This window comes from Ogataea polymorpha (assembly GCF_001664045.1).
Source record: "Ogataea polymorpha strain NCYC 495 leu1.1 chromosome Unknown OGAPOscaffold_4, whole genome shotgun sequence".
Classification (NCBI taxonomy): Eukaryota; Fungi; Ascomycota; class Pichiomycetes; order Pichiales; family Pichiaceae; genus Ogataea; species Ogataea polymorpha.
In genome coordinates, this window is record NW_017264701.1 from 1052978 (window position 1) to 1067589 (window position 14612).

Here is a 14612-nt window from a genome sequence, read left to right on the forward strand (position 1 = left end):
TCATTTATTTTATTTTATTTTCCACCACCTTCGCCATGCACTTGATGTACACTTTGGGCCCGGACGGCAAGAGAATCTACACGTTGAAGAAGGAGACGGAAACGGGCGAGATCACAAAGTCGGCCCACCCGGCCAGATTCTCGCCAGACGACAAATACAGCAGACAGAGAGTGACGTTGAAGAAGAGATTTAATATGTTGCCTACCCAGAAGGAGTAGGCGTGGAGGGAGCGATATAGGGATAACAGTACGTTGGTATAGTGTCGATCGAAAACAACACGTTGAAAATATTATTATAGTCCAGCTATAGCAACAGGTAAGCGAGGGCGGGGTCTATGGCCCATGGTCTGCTATTCTATTGGCCCTTCGAGCTCCCCCGTCTTGGCCAGATGAAATTCCGCGTTTTTGCGATAGTTCTCCCACAGCTCGCTCACAAGCACGGTCTTCTCGTTCTGTTTCTCGATCTCTACGAGCTGCGCGTTGATCTTGCCCACGTTCACGTTCAGCTGTGTCTGGAGTTAGCTCTTTCCTGTGCCTACTTACCAGGTTGTTGATAATGCGGTCGAAAAGCCCCTCCTGGATCTTTTCCTCAGGGTTCTCCATCTTGTCGGCCATGGTGTTTTTTTTTTATTTTATTTCGCGTACTCTATATTTTATGCTCAGATATTTCTTCAAAGCAAAATCACTCCCGATTTTTGCCACCCCTAAAATGTCAACCCTGAGTCCTTCCGCGTACTACGCCGACACCGGTGCCCCAATTGCCCGGCTCTCGGCCAAGACCTACTTCCAACAGCTGAGCCGTAACGAGAAGCTGTATGCCCACTACATGGCCAAGGCGGGCCATTGGGGAACAAGAGTCATCTTGCGCTCTGTTTCGCCCGAGTCGGAGCGGATCTACGACCTGATCCTGGCCACCCACGCTGCTGTCAAGGCAGACTATTCCCATCTGGAAAAGCATCTGGGCAAGGACATCGTCAAATGGTACTTGGAGTACGCCTCCCAGTTTTTGGGCAACTTGGGCAACTACAAGTCGTTTGGCGACGTGAAGTTCATCCCGCGGCTGTCCAAGGGCGACTTCGAGACGCTGGTCGAGCTCGTCAACGACGAGGTGTGTCTGCAGCTGTTTGAGCAGGTCAAGGACGACATGTACGCCCTGGACTCGAAACGGGTGCTGTTGGGTTGGCCCGCTGAAGGTCACGTGACCGGCTACTACCTGAACACTTTGACGAAGGCCCAAGTCGAGGCTATCAACTCTGCGCTTGCCGCACACGGAATCATGCCGGAAAACACGAGACTCGAGAAGGTGGACGACACGCTGTTTCGCGTGCACGTCGCGTCGGCCAACATCTCCAACTCGACGGGCTACTATCCCGACACAATCAAGTTCGACATAGACGGCAAACAAGCTTCCCTGGAGTTTGCATTTGGCGACCACTCGGCTGAGTTCGCCAAGATCGTCGAGAACCTTGTTCAGGCCAAGAAGTACGTCGCGAACGAGACACAACTTAAAATGCTCGAAAACTACATCGAGTCTTTCCAGACAGGCTCTATGAACGCCCATTACCAGTCACAGGTGCATTGGGTCAAGGATATGGGTCCTGCTGTAGAGACCAACATCGGCTTCATCGAGACGTACAGAGAGCCGGCCAACGTCCGCGGTGAGTGGGAGTGTTTGGTGGCGATGGTCAACAAGGACAGGACGGCCAAGTTTGGCGAGCTTGTGCGCAAGGCACGTGACTTCATAGCGGAGCTGCCGTGGAGCAAAGATTACGAAAAGGACGTGTTCACGCCGCCTGACTTCACGTCGCTCGAGGTCCTGTCAATGACGACGAGCGGCGTGCCCGCAGGCATCAACCTGCCCAACTACGACAAGGTTCGGATCAATCTCGGGTTCAAGAACGTGTCGTTGGGCAACGTTCTAAGTGCCAAGTCTGGCAAGGAGCCTGTCACATTTGTCGATGAGCAGACACAGCAATTGTACGAGAAATATCGTGCGGAGGCGTTTGAGGTGCAAGTGGGAATCCACGAGCTGCTGGGCCACGGCACGGGGAAGCTGCTGATGGAGACCGACGACGGCGAGTTCAACTTTGACGTGAAAAATCCGCCGCTAGGGCTTGACGGTAAACCTGTGTCCACCTACTACAAAAAGGGCGAGACGTGGGGGTCGCTGTTCGGGTCTGTGTCGGGCGCGTTTGAGGAGTGCCGTGCAGAGTCGGTGGCCATGAGTCTCTTCACTAACAGAACGTTGTTGTCGGTGTTTGGTTTCAAAGAGCCAAAGGAGCAGGACGATGTGCTATTTGTTTCTTATCTGACGATGTGTCGTGCGGGACTGCTGGCGTTGGAGTATTACGACCCAGAAAACCAGAAATGGGGCCAGCCGCACTGTCAGGCCCGGTTTGCGATCCTCAAGACGTACTTGGACGCCGGCGAAGGGCTGGTCTCACTGGAGTACACACGGCCAGACTACGACGACCTGGTCATCAAGGTGGATAGAACCAAGATCGAGACGGTTGGGCAACGTGCGATCGATGAGTTTCTCAAGAAACTGCACATTTACAAGTGTTCTGGCGACGCTGTGAACGGGACGAAATTCTTCGTCGAGCACACCACCCCGGACCCGGAATTGCTCAAGTTCAGAGACGTTGTGGTTGCCAAGAAGCTACCAAGGAAGCAGCTGGTGCAGGGCAACACTGTGTTACGCGGGGATGACGTCGACGTGGAGGAATACGCCGAGTCTGAGATCGGCATGATTGAGTCATTTATTCACAGAGATACATAATCCAGGACCAGCGGAATTAGTATCTAATTTCTTTTTTGGGCATTTTTTATTTTTTTATTTTTCTCATTGTCTACCATGGCTTTCGTTGAGAAAGCCAAAAAGGCTGCGCTATGGTTTGCGAAGACGTACTGGTTCTACATTGGGCTGGCGATTTTCGTGGTGATCGCGCGGTTTGCACCGAATTTCGCCCGCCACGGAGGGCTTATTCGCGCAGAGTACACCATTGGGTACGGTGCTGTGGCGCTCATTTTCCTGGGGTCCGGCCTGTCCATGGGCACAAAGCAGCTTATGGCCAACATGGCGAACTGGCGCGCGCACACGGTCGTCTTGGTGCTGCAATTTCTTATCACTCCGGCGATAATGTATGGATTCTGCTGTGCAATCAGAGCGGCTCATAATCCCCAGATCGATGACTGGCTGCTTGTGGGGCTAATTGTGACGGCGTGCTGTCCGACGACGGTGGCGTCGAACGTGGTGATGACGCGGCAGGCCGACGGAAACGAGCTTTTGACGCTGAGCGAGGTGTTCATTGGCAATATGCTGGGAGCCTTTATTACTCCCGCGCTGTGCCAGATGTTCTTCAGGGGAGCATGGGAATTCGGCAACCCGGCAAACGGCTCGTCGATCACACGGGTCTACAGAGACGTGATGCAGCAGATCGGGTGTAGCGTCTTTGTGCCGACGTTTGTTGGGCAGGTGGTGCAGAACCTGTTCCCGAAGCAGACCAAATGGTTTCTCACCACGTTCCGGTTCAACAAGGTGGGCTCGTTCATGCTCTTGCTAGTGATGTTTTCGTCGTTTTCGACGGCATTCTACCAGCACGCGTTCACGGCAGTAAGCCACGCGTCGATCATCCTGGTGTGTTTTTTCAACGTCGGGATCTACATGCTGTACACGGTGATCTGCTTTGCTGTATCGCGGCCGATTTTCCTGAAAAAATTGCCCGAGCCTGCGGAACAGCGTGGTGCGTACGCTTGGTTCCACAAAACTGTGGCTCCGTTTTACTACGACCGCCCAGACACGGTGGCCGTGATGCTGTGCGGAGCGGCGAAAACGGCCGCATTGGGGGTGTCGCTGGTGTCGGCACAATACGGCGACAAGAACGAGTACCTGGGACAGCTGCTGGTGCCGTTGGTGCTGTACCAGAGCGAGCAGGTGCTGTGTGCGGGCTTCCTGACCTGGTTCATGAAGATGTGGATCCATGCCGAGGACAGAGCCAAGGAGGTTGAGAGTGATAGTGCCTAACAGATGACGTAGAGGTGGGTAGCCGCGAGCGGCCCCGAGCACCTGCCTATTAGTGGGTTGAGGCTTTGTGCATGCACCGTAAGTTGCCTATCCACAGAATCCACCCAACTCAAGCCCTTATGGCCAAGTTGGTAAGGCGCCACACTAGTAATGTGGAGATCCTCAGTTCAAATCTGAGTGGGGGCATTATTTTTTTGCCCCGATCTAATGTAATAATAATATAAAGATTTTTTTTAATTTGTTTTATTAATTGGATGTTCCCACCGCACGACAGATCGCTGCCGTTGCTCTCGCAGAGCAACACTTGGCGATCCGGATCGCAGACCCCGGACTCGGTCTCTGTGTACGAGGAGTCCTCCGGCACGGGCGACCCGACGCTTGTGCACAAATGGAGCAACGACAGCTCCATTGTCTGTGTCGCCTGTTCGCCGAAAAACCACCTGCTTTTCTGCGGAACTCAGGACTCGCGCATCCTCGTGTACGATCTACGCACATTCCAGCGCGTGAGGGAGTACAAGGCGCACTGGGGCTCTGTGCTTTGTCTTTTAGTGAGCGACTGCGAAACAAGACTATTTAGCGGCGGAACAGACTCGCTTGTGCGTATTTGGGACATAAGTCCGAACGGAGAGCTCAAAGGGACATACACGGTATACTCGCTAATTGATGTGGGGGACATCTTCTCCATTGCGTGGTCTGAGTCCCGCAAAACAATCATGTTTGGCGCACAAAACGCCTCCCTGTCGTATGTCCAGATAGGTTTGGAGTCGCACGTACAAAATCCGCACCAGATGCCGTTCCGGCGATACGACAAGTTTTTTGACTCGGCCGGCTGCTCAATGTCTGCAGAGGATGACGCCACAAACCAGCAGGAGCTGGGCACGCTGATCGAGGTGCCGTCGCAGAACATCATCCCCTACGCCCACAACGGCTACATATACTGCATGGAGATGTTCACGCTTCAGGACGGAATTGCGGAGCATGGCGACTACACGGAATTTCTCATCACTGGCGGCGGTGACGGTGTGGTGAACATCTGGGGGCTGAAATCGAGAATTGAGTTGTTGTGGTCGCTGGAAAACGAGGAGTCGGTGCTCTCGTTTGCGCGCAACAAGGGCAGCACCTATTTGTACTGCGGACTCGCGCAGGGCCGCGTCAACGTGTGGGATTTGTCCACGTTGCAACAGATCAAATCTTACGAGAGTGAGGAGGGGGACATTGTGTCGCTGGCGGTGTACGGAGACTGTCTTTTCAAAGGCACTAATTCGGGGGTGACCAAGTGGAAGTCGCGCGGCGAGATTCGCTCGAGCTGGATCGACCACAACGGCTGCTGCCACGCGGTCAAAGTGGTGAAGCTGAAAAACTACCCGTATCTCATTACAGCAGGCACAGACCACTCAGTGGCACTGTGGGACATTTCTGTGCTCGACAAGGCCGAGACCGAGCAGCGTCCTGTTGATCTTACATCAACAGACCGCATGCTTGAGGTGCTGGCAAAGCTCGTGGAGTACAGAACCGTGTCGAAGCTGCCGGCGCTGTACATCGACCAGTCGCGGCGGTGTGCAAATTTTCTACGTACGCTGCTGCGCAACCTTGGAGCATCTCAAGTGTTGCTTTTGCCAGTGCCAAACGCCAATCCGGTGGTGTATGCGCTTTTCAAGGCCAACCGTCCGACCAAAAAGCCCGTTCGAATTCTGTGGTACGGCCATTATGACGTGATTGACGTGAGCAGCACCGACTCATGGAGCACAGAGCCGTTTCACCTAACTGCGCAAAATGGCTACCTGTACGCGAGGGGCGTCAGCGACAATAAGGGCCCGCTGCTTGCCGCGATGTACGCTGTGGCAGAACTATTCCAGAAAGAGGAGCTGGAAGCAGACGTTTTGATATTACTGGAGGGAGAGGAGGAGTCCGGCTCATTTGGGTTCCAGGAGGTGGTACAGGAGAACAGGTCGCTGTTTGGCGAGATTGATTGGGTGTTTCTGAGCAACTCGTACTGGCTCGACGACACGGTGCCCTGTCTCAACTATGGGTTACGTGGGGTCATTTCTGCCACCGTGGAGGTGCGTTCCGACAAGCCAGACAGACACTCTGGTGTGGACGGGGGCATTTCGCGCGAGCCGACCATCGACCTGATCAACCTGCTCTCCAAACTCAACGCCGACGACGGCAAGGTGAACCTGCCAGACTTCTACACACCTGTCAGAAAGGTGACCAAGCACGAACTTGAGTCATATGAGAAAATCACCAGCAAGATTAGCAAGCTGCGCAGCGACGAGCTCATGGCCAAGTGGCGGTTGCCGTCGCTCACGATCCACAATGTGAGTGTGTCTGGGCCCAACAACTCGACCGTGATCCCGCAAACGGCGTCTGCGTCGCTCTCTATCCGCATAGTGCCAGACCAAGATCTGCAACGGATCAAGAGCTCGTTGATCAGTTATTTGGAGGAGAAGTTTGCGCTCTTGCACACGGAAAACCATCTCACCGTGCGTGTGATCCACGAGGCCGAGCCATGGCTTGCAGACGTCAACAACGCGGCCAACAAGATCCTGCTCAAGAACATCGAGCAGGAGTGGGGGGTCGAGCCACTGCTTATCAGAGAGGGTGGCTCGATCCCGTCGATCAGGTTTTTGGAAAAAACTTTTGGCTGCGAGGCCGTGCATCTGCCCACGGGACAGGCCAGCGACAATGCGCATCTTAACAACGAGCGAATCCGTATCACCAACCTGTTCAAAACCAAGGAGATTCTGAAAAATACGCTCAACAGACTTCCAAAAAGACATAATTAGCATGATGGCATTCTATAGACATGATTCAGCGGACCGTTTCCCGCGCCGATCGTCGAGTCGGCGAGCCTGATCGCGTTGTGGACATATACGATGGCCTTTTCCACTGACGTGTGCAGGTCCAAGCCACATGCGAGCCCGCTCGCAATAGCCGAACTCAGGGTGCAACCGGTCCCGTGTGTATTTTTTGCATTGACAATTTTAGGATGTTTGTAGTGCACCACCTCGTCGCGCGCACGGTCGTACAATACGTCTGTGATGGCACGCTGCGCAGGAACATGCCCTCCTTTTACTAGCACGGCGCGACATCCGATGGCGTTTGCGAGCTCGCGTGCTAGATCCTCGCATCCGGCTATCGAGGGTTCCCCCACATTGCTGTCCGGGAACAGCAGGCTGTAGATTATTCTTGCTTCATCCCAATTCGGCGTAATGACCGTGGCATAGCGGTAGAGCTGCGTTATACAGTCCCTCACCAGCGCCTGCTTGGCCAGAGTGAAGCCGGAGGTTGAGCTTATAACTGTGTCGACCACCAATTGCGGCCGGAAGGTCTCCAGAAAGGGCACTAGGGCGGTGAGCACCGGTCTGGTTATAACTCCAATTTTGACGCAATTAATTCCACCGTGGGCAAAATCAGCTTCCAGAATGCCTTGCACAACTGTCGCTGCAGTCTCCAGTTTACCCGAAACTCCAAAAGTGTTCTGCACCGTGAGCACGTCTATGCATGTTAGGCCATAACAACCATAACTGGTTATCGTCTTGAGATCGGCCTCGATACCTGCGCCTCCGCTAGGGTCGGACCCAGCCACGGTGAGCACGCCTGGTGTCGCCACGGGGGTAAGGTGAGAAGGATTGTCAAGAACGACAAATTTGTGAGACATAATTTGATCAATTTCGCGGGAGGAAAATTCACATCATCGTCTAGCGTGGCGGGAGGAAGACCAGCTTTACAGCTGGCGCATGTAATAAATGTCCAGCAGAATGTGCAATTTCTCGCCTCAAGCAGCGGACTCCCACACTGCCCCATCTTGTCTACAAACCCTCATCAACTGCAAGACCCGTCTCGATCTCACACTTGGACGGCTTACGTAAGCCCAGGTAGGACAGCTACACCTCGACTACACTGCCACTAGGCACTACCGCATGCTCGCTCTGTCGCTGGGCGCATCTCGCCAGCGCATCGCGGCTAACATATTCTTAATCGTATTTCATTGCTTCAAGTTATGAACATCCGCTTCTCCCCCTGATTATCATGCTCTGCTTACTTTCTTCTGAATGCACATCCCTCAGAGAGCTTAGCCTTACCTCCAGTTGGCGTACACAGAACAGTGGTGCACGAATCACAGGTCACGGCAGTTTGGGCGTGGGAGAACACGGTGGTGATTTGCAAACATCCGGGACACTTGACGTCCATGAAAAATGATCTTGGCTCTTGCACCAGGGTCTTGAGCTTGTGCTTCTTGGCCTCGGAGGCAGCACTTGGGTGCAGCAGGTCCTGAACTAAAACCATCTTGAAATAATAATAAATTTGCCTACAAAATTTTTCATTATAGGACGAGGGCATGCCAGCCCGCTAGATAGGTCACGTGACCCGATCCCCCTTTATTTTTTGGGCACGTCCCCTAAAGTCTGTCCTATGTCGCTCAGCAGCAGTGTGGACGAACTTTCCAAGCGCGAACGCGCCCCACGACGGCAGGACCGCACCGCGGTGAATCTTCTGCTACTGCTGACCTCGGTTCTGATTTCGTTTGCTCTCAAGAGCCATCTACGGGTCTCTCTGAGCAGCCCCTTCAGCGTCAATCTCCTTGTTTTGTGCGCTATTGGCAGTCTGGCTTACTTGTATTATAGCAGCCTCCCGCTGGACCCGCAGCGGTTTGGCCAGAAAATCGGGCTTGTTTTCGCCCGGATCGGCCGTGTCTTAGGCGCCGCTAAGCTGAGCATTGTGCACATAATTATGCTCATTCTGGTGTTGAGTGCGCTGGTGTGCAACGAGACGCGGTTCCTATATTTTTTGCTGCCCTTCGCCGTGGTCTGGGCCGTCAATGTGGACCCGTCCGAGATGGGGCGTCAGGAGGCATCGTCTGCGATGGAGCTCCGGTTAGAGGACATGGAGGCCGAGATCAACAACCTAAAGCTGGGGCTGATGCGCAGACAGCACAACCGCGCACTGCAGGACCGGTCGCTGGAGTTCAGCGTTGGCAGGCTTCAGCAGGAGCTTGGGCTCAAGCTCCGCGCCAGCAACGAGCAGATCCAAAGACTACAGCTGCAAATCAGCGAGCTACAAAATGCGCACAGCACAAACGGCTGGCTTCGTGCCAGCACAAAAACACTTCTGAAAATAGTGCTCACCAAAAACCAGATCCGGTCGCTCAGGTACCTACGTCAGCAGATAATTGCGAATCAGCACAGCCCGAGAAGGAGAAATAATTAAATTTGCCAATAAACATGGTTGTTCCCGCAAAACGATTAAGAACGCCCGACGATCTGGCCAAGTTCCAACACAGCTCCGTATACAATGACATGGTGCAATTTGTGGTGGACCTGGCCAAGTCTGTGCACGGCCTGGAACTGGGGTACACGGACGATTCTCTGAGCGATAAGGTTTGCAAGGTTCTACAGCTTCTGGAGAAAATCAACGGCATTGTTGACAATCACCCCGTCGTGAAGGACACTAGCAGCCGGTTTGGCAAGCCTGAGTTCCGCGATTTTTACGACGAGCTGGCCACCAAAGTCACCGGCCTCGTTCAAGACTGTGTTGGTGAGGAGCACGCAGAGGAGCTTGGTTGTTATCTCTTAAACTCGTTTGGTGACCGCACGCGGATCGACTACGGGTCTGGACACGAGCTCAACTTTGCATGTTTTCTCCTCTGTTTATACAAGCTGGGATTTTTCCAGCCCGCAGACTTCAAATGGCTCGTTCTTCGCATCTTCAACAGGTACCTCAAACTGATGCGCCGTTTGCAATTGCTTTACTGGCTCGAACCAGCAGGGTCACACGGCGTTTGGGGACTGGATGACTACCATTTCCTGCCGTTCCTGTTTGGCGCCGCGCAGCTGGCGCCTTTCTCGCGTCCTCGGCCGCTTACGATCCACCAGAAAGACTACGTCGAAGAGTTCAAGGACAAATACCTATACTTTGGGTGCATTGCATTTATAAACCAAGTGAAAACTGGTGCAGAATCGCTTAGATGGCACTCGCCAATGCTGGACGACATCAGTGGTGTAAGGTCGTGGGCGAAGATCGAGGAGGGTATGATAAAGATGTACAAGGCGGAGGTGCTAGGCAAACTGCCCGTGGTGCAGCATTTCCTTTTTGGCAGCATTTTGAAATGTCCCGACGGCATTTCGGAGCATGCAGACGACGACGACGACGACGAGCATGCCGGCCACGACCACTCGACGTGGGGCGACTGCTGCGGAATCAAGATTCCGAGCGCGGCGGCCGCGAGCGCCCTGTCAAAACACACGGTTCCCTGGGACTGATCACCAGCCAAACCGCAGCTGCGACGCCGTGAACACGGGCGGTTTCCACACCAGCTTGGATGGGTCCAGCTTGTGTCTTTTTTTGCGCTGCAATTTCTCATAGTTCTCAAGAATTTGGTTGGTGAGCACGATGATATGCTGGCCCTTGTAGTACCGCAGCATGTTGAGCGTCTGGAGCGTGTGCAAAATGTCTGTCGTTGTCATGGATGTAAGCTGAGAGATCTCGTCGATGCTGATGTCGGTGGTTCCGTTTTCCACCAGCAGAGCACAGATGGTTTCTGCCCAGTACGCTCGGTACGATAACAGGCCAAGGTCAGAGAGCGGTTTCTCGGGCGAGCCAACCTTGCCCTCAATTTTCGAGAGCTCGTACGAGAACTGGATAAGCAATTTTCCGTAGCCATGTCTTTGATATTGCGGCAGTGTGAGAATGCAAGCAACGTTGTAATTATCAGCGCTCTCCTTCTCCTTGGAGAAGTATCCCACCAGATGATGGCCCTTTTCATCTCTTCTGGTCATGCAGTAGAACAGAAACGGGTCGACGTCGTAGTAGAGCGTCTTGTGGTCCAGAAACAGTTTCGACAACAAACACAGATTTCTGCACCAGGTGCGCTGTTTGCGGCCGTCGATCTCAAAAAACGACACGTAATCATCGCGGTATATCTCGTTTCCCGGCGGATGGCTCAGTGTGCACTTGGCACGGAACCGCTCGAATTGTTTGCGCGACCCAAAGTAGCACAGCGAAAAGTCACATATATATAGACACTCTTCCTCGGTGAGCTCGACCGGATACGGCGAAAAGTACCACGGCTCGACCTCGTGGTTGCCAATGATGACCTTGCTGAAATTTCTGATTTTCGCCAGCTCGCTCGTCGACGTCTGTGCCATCGACCCGCTCGTCCTTAGTCTCTCGATCTCATCCTCGCGGCTCAGTTCCTCGCCTTCCTTCACCAGTCCTTGCACATTCAAGTTGTCCAGGTCCATTTCGTCCTCGTTGGGCTCGCTCGTTGCGCGCTGCGGCTCCGGAGTCTCGGACTTGGGCGCCGTCTTCTTGACGACCTTCTTGCGAGTCTGTTTCTTGTCCTTCTTGTCCTTCTGCGGCTTCGGAGGGTACATCGGCCGGTGCGTGTCAATTTTCGTCTCGTCGATCCACTCATCTAGCCGCTTGTTGAACTCCACATAGTGCACGTAGTACACGGGCTTGCCCTTCTTGCGCTGGAGGGCGAGAATCTCTGCCAGCCGCCACTCGTCGTCCTTGATCGCGTACACCTTACACCCGGCCACCACCTGCGCGAGACTGAACTGCTCGTCTGCTGTCGGTTCCGGTGGGATCAGCCAGAGGGCCTCTGCCGGGTCGGCCGCCGCTGTTTCTGAGTCGGAGGTCATGATTAATAAATAAAAAAACAATTCCGTGCAGGCTGACATAAGCGGAGAAACCGGTGGCGGGGTCGAGGGAAAGTGGGCCGAAAAGGGGGATAGTGGCATCTGGCTATTGTGAGGCCGTGGACGCGAGGTCTTGGTGATCCCAGTCGCCAAACACATCCATTGCGCGCCACACTCGCATTTTAGTGGATGTTCCGCACAATGCAGAAATCGGCTGACACCTCCATAAGGAAACTGGAGGTGGAAAAAAATAGGGAAAAAAACATTTATTCCTTTCCTCTGCCCCTTCTATGTCCTACACTTATCCACTGCCGGACCTGGCCCAGTACGACGTTTCTGAGAAGACCGGCTTCCTGCCGGAGGAGCTACCGCTGGAGTCGTTGGGTCCCTACTACGAGCCGTGGGAACGACTTGTGCGGGCCTTGCCGGGCCTGCTGTTGACAAAGCGCATTCGCGCTGTTGTGGACGCCCTGCCGCTGCTGTCGACGGTGCAGCTACACACTGAGGCCGAGTTCCGGAGAGCGCACTCGGTGCTGGGCTTTCTTGCCCATGCATACATCTGGGGAGTGGCCGAGCCGACAAACCGTCTTCCTGAACAACTGGCCAAGCCGTGGATCGCTGTTTCCGAGCATCTGCGTCTGCCGCCCATTGCCACCTACGCAGACCTGTGTTTGTGGAACTTCCGCTATCTTCTGCCCGAATCCGACGCCGATTTCCTCGACAACATACAGACTATCTCCACGTTTACCGGGTCCTTTGACGAGAGCTGGTTTTATTTGGTGAGTGTGTATTTCGAGTACAAGGGCGCCTCCTGTTTGACGACAGGGCTGGAAGCGATCAAACACGCCAGAGAAGGCTCGGCAGACCGCGTCGTGCAGTGTCTGCAGCGGCTCGCTGAACAAATCGACTATCTGGGCTCTGTGCTGATGCGTATGGAAGAAATGTGCGATCCACACGTATTCTACTTCCGTCTGCGTCCGTATCTGGCGGGCTGGAAAAACATGAAGGATGCCGGACTCGAAAACGGCGTCTACTACGGCAACGAGGCCGTTCCGCGCGAGTACAGCGGCGGCTCGAACGCGCAATCATCGCTCATTCAGGCGCTCGACCTGCTGCTGAACGTTGAGCACCGGTCGACGGGCGAGCAGGCTCCTTCTGCAGGCGAAAATGCATTCATGGCAGACATGAGACGATACATGCCGGGCAAGCACGCCGACTTCTTGGCCCATCTGGGCAAGATCAACATTTTGAGTGACTACGTGGCCAAGCACGCCCACGAGAACTCTGAGCTTGTTCTGTCATACGATGCGTGCGTCGCAATGCTCAAATGTTTCAGAGACAAGCATATCCAGATCGTGACCCGCTACATCGTGATCCAGTCGCAAAAAGCGCGCAGCATGGGCTCCCAGACCACCAGTACGCTGCGTGCCGGCCTTGCAAAGGCCAAGACGCCCAAAAAGGACATTCGCGGAACCGGAGGCACCGCCCTGCTACCGTTCCTCAAGCAGTGCAGAGACGAGACCGGCAACGCTGCTGCCGGCAGCTGGGGAAGAAGAATACTCAGCTACAAGGAAAAACCGGCGCCATCTTCGTCTTCCGAAACCGTCGGCCTGGCCGGCCAATGGACCAAGGGCGCCGGCGACGGCTCTGTCCATTGGTAACTCTGCCTTAGCAAAATCTATATCCATCATTCAAACTTTATGTAGCCCAGACGGTCGTATATTCCGCGGTTGCGGATGTACCCGTCCAGTTTCTTGTAATTTTCCGACAACTGTCTGCCCAACGCCAGTCTATCTGCCATGAGATGGTGGTCTCTGTCTTTGTCGGTGCACTCGATCCACTCGAGGGTTTTATGTATAAACTGTTCCACCAGCTTGTGTCTTTCGTGCTCTAGCTTCTCTTTCTCTTCTGCGTCCGTGTGCAGCTTGCCATTGGCCTCTTTCGTGGGCTCCAAATACTTCCACTCGTAGTCATCGTCGCCTCCCAAATCCTTTGGAACGTGCGCCTTGTCGATAACCGCAAGCAAGTCCTCCGTTTTTTTCGTGAATTGGATTTTTGACGCAACCACCGGGTCCAACCAGTTCTTGACAATGTTCCAGATGCCTCCAAAAATCCACGGAGCACTGTGGATGAACAGCACGCCTAACGACTCTGGATAATGTGCCTCGAAAGCCTTGATAATGAACTTGACTGAGGTGTAGTCCATGTTGCTCATGCTGAACCCGGTCAGGTCAAAGATCAGCGAGCACGAGTCGATGGGCTCGTTTATCAGCAGCCGCGCGTACTCAATCACCAAAATCGTGAACAGCTCGATCTCCTCCTCGGTCTGGTCGCTCGGGAAGTGGTAGCGGGGCCGAATGATCACAATCGGCCGGCCAGATTTGTCCTCGCCCCGGATCACACACTTGCCCGTCGCAAACTGCTTGATCACGCCCTTCTTGCCCGCCTCCAGCATCCCCAGCTCGCCCTCGCGGAAAACCCGCTCCACGTCGAACTGGTTCCTGCGCCAGTCCATCGTGTTGGCTATCATCGCCAAGGACTTGTCCACGTCCCACTTCCGCGCACGCACAAACCGCAGCAACAGGTTGTCCGGCGTGTCGTGGCGTAGAAAGTCCCAGAAAGCGTTGCGCGTCTCTGCGTCCAGCGGCCGGAACGCCTCATGCACCCGGCCACCCAGATCGTGGCTAAGGTGTGTGCTGAGCTCCTCCTCGGCCTTCTTGCTGCTATGGCCGCGGCGAAACCGTCCAAAAAGACCCTTTTTCCGGTTCTTCTTGATGCTCTCGCTCGACTTCACAGAGCTCAGCGTGTTGTGCCTGCTGCTCTTGGCCGTCTCGTCCCCCACCGTGTACCCGTTCGCCTGGAGATAGTGCTTCCAGATGAGCTTCAGAACCTGCGCCTGCTCGCTCGTCAACGTCTCTGCACGGCCTTCGGGAATGCTCATTTGGC

General features: G+C 54.3%; 12 protein-coding genes and 1 non-coding gene across 13 annotated transcripts; 8 read left to right on the plus strand and 5 right to left on the minus strand.

The window, feature by feature from the left end:
* Positions 1-35: 35 nt before the first annotated feature.
* OGAPODRAFT_49653 (constituent of small nucleolar ribonucleoprotein particle) lies at positions 36-218 on the plus strand (the record flags this gene model as incomplete). Its single annotated transcript, XM_018355634.1, has 1 exon — positions 36-218. The coding sequence occupies one exon, from the start codon at positions 36-38 to the stop codon at positions 216-218; it is 183 nt and encodes a 60-aa protein (XP_018210912.1).
* Positions 65-614, minus strand: OGAPODRAFT_94390 (uncharacterized protein; the record flags this gene model as incomplete). Its single annotated transcript, XM_018357528.1, has 2 exons — positions 65-511; positions 543-614. 2 exons carry the CDS (start codon positions 612-614, stop codon positions 350-352), a joined length of 234 nt encoding a protein of 77 aa, XP_018210913.1. The 3' UTR covers positions 65-349.
* An 84-nt stretch (positions 615-698) lies between these two features.
* OGAPODRAFT_88605 (uncharacterized protein) lies at positions 699-4243 on the plus strand. Its single transcript, XM_018356908.1, has one exon. The coding sequence runs from the start codon at positions 709-711 to the stop codon at positions 2776-2778; it is 2070 nt and encodes a 689-aa protein (XP_018210914.1). The 5' UTR covers positions 699-708; the 3' UTR covers positions 2779-4243.
* Positions 2854-4023, plus strand: OGAPODRAFT_48990 (uncharacterized protein; the record flags this gene model as incomplete). The annotated part of the gene is made up of 1 exon (XM_018355613.1): positions 2854-4023. The coding sequence occupies one exon, from the start codon at positions 2854-2856 to the stop codon at positions 4021-4023; it is 1170 nt and encodes a 389-aa protein (XP_018210915.1).
* On the plus strand, positions 4137-4209 carry OGAPODRAFT_t40. Its single transcript has one exon. It is a non-coding gene; the product is annotated as a tRNA-Thr (tRNA).
* Positions 4244-4277: 34 nt separating the features above from the next.
* On the plus strand, positions 4278-8304 carry OGAPODRAFT_100832 (uncharacterized protein; the record flags this gene model as incomplete). Its single annotated transcript, XM_018353000.1, has 1 exon — positions 4278-8304. One exon carries the CDS (start codon positions 4278-4280, stop codon positions 6807-6809), a length of 2532 nt encoding a protein of 843 aa, XP_018210916.1. The 3' UTR covers positions 6810-8304.
* On the minus strand, positions 4296-8310 carry OGAPODRAFT_88615 (uncharacterized protein). The gene has a single exon (XM_018356909.1). The coding sequence runs from the start codon at positions 7682-7684 to the stop codon at positions 6806-6808; it is 879 nt and encodes a 292-aa protein (XP_018210917.1). The 5' UTR covers positions 7685-8310; the 3' UTR covers positions 4296-6805.
* OGAPODRAFT_24509 (protein component of the small ribosomal subunit) lies at positions 8065-8313 on the minus strand (the record flags this gene model as incomplete). The annotated part of the gene is made up of 1 exon (XM_018355274.1): positions 8065-8313. The coding sequence occupies one exon, from the start codon at positions 8311-8313 to the stop codon at positions 8065-8067; it is 249 nt and encodes an 82-aa protein (XP_018210918.1).
* Positions 8314-8439: 126 nt separating this feature from the next.
* OGAPODRAFT_76840 (uncharacterized protein) lies at positions 8440-9234 on the plus strand (the record flags this gene model as incomplete). The annotated part of the gene is made up of 1 exon (XM_018356233.1): positions 8440-9234. One exon carries the CDS (start codon positions 8440-8442, stop codon positions 9232-9234), a length of 795 nt encoding a protein of 264 aa, XP_018210919.1.
* A 14-nt stretch (positions 9235-9248) lies between these two features.
* On the plus strand, positions 9249-11619 carry OGAPODRAFT_100841 (uncharacterized protein; the record flags this gene model as incomplete). Its single annotated transcript, XM_018353001.1, has 1 exon — positions 9249-11619. One exon carries the CDS (start codon positions 9249-9251, stop codon positions 10284-10286), a length of 1038 nt encoding a protein of 345 aa, XP_018210920.1. The 3' UTR covers positions 10287-11619.
* Positions 9260-11669, minus strand: OGAPODRAFT_76842 (uncharacterized protein; the record flags this gene model as incomplete). Its single annotated transcript, XM_018356234.1, has 1 exon — positions 9260-11669. The coding sequence occupies one exon, from the start codon at positions 11667-11669 to the stop codon at positions 10287-10289; it is 1383 nt and encodes a 460-aa protein (XP_018210921.1). The 3' UTR covers positions 9260-10286.
* Positions 11670-11945: 276 nt separating this feature from the next.
* On the plus strand, positions 11946-14612 carry OGAPODRAFT_16660 (uncharacterized protein). Its single transcript, XM_018354579.1, has one exon. It carries the CDS (start codon positions 11957-11959, stop codon positions 13325-13327), a length of 1371 nt encoding a protein of 456 aa, XP_018210923.1. The 5' UTR covers positions 11946-11956; the 3' UTR covers positions 13328-14612.
* OGAPODRAFT_88629 (uncharacterized protein) lies at positions 11946-14612 on the minus strand. The gene has a single exon (XM_018356910.1). It carries the CDS (start codon positions 14605-14607, stop codon positions 13354-13356), a length of 1254 nt encoding a protein of 417 aa, XP_018210922.1. The 5' UTR covers positions 14608-14612; the 3' UTR covers positions 11946-13353.

Excerpts from the sequence above, each read along its gene's own strand:
- OGAPODRAFT_16660 (XM_018354579.1), top strand. The coding sequence starts at position 11,957 with ATGTCCTACACTTATCCACTGCCGGACCTGGCCCAGTACGACGTTTCT.
- OGAPODRAFT_88629 (XM_018356910.1), bottom strand. The coding sequence starts at position 14,607 with ATGAGCATTCCCGAAGGCCGTGCAGAGACGTTGACGAGCGAGCAGGCG.
- OGAPODRAFT_88605 (XM_018356908.1), top strand. The coding sequence starts at position 709 with ATGTCAACCCTGAGTCCTTCCGCGTACTACGCCGACACCGGTGCCCCA.
- OGAPODRAFT_88615 (XM_018356909.1), bottom strand. The coding sequence starts at position 7,684 with ATGTCTCACAAATTTGTCGTTCTTGACAATCCTTCTCACCTTACCCCC.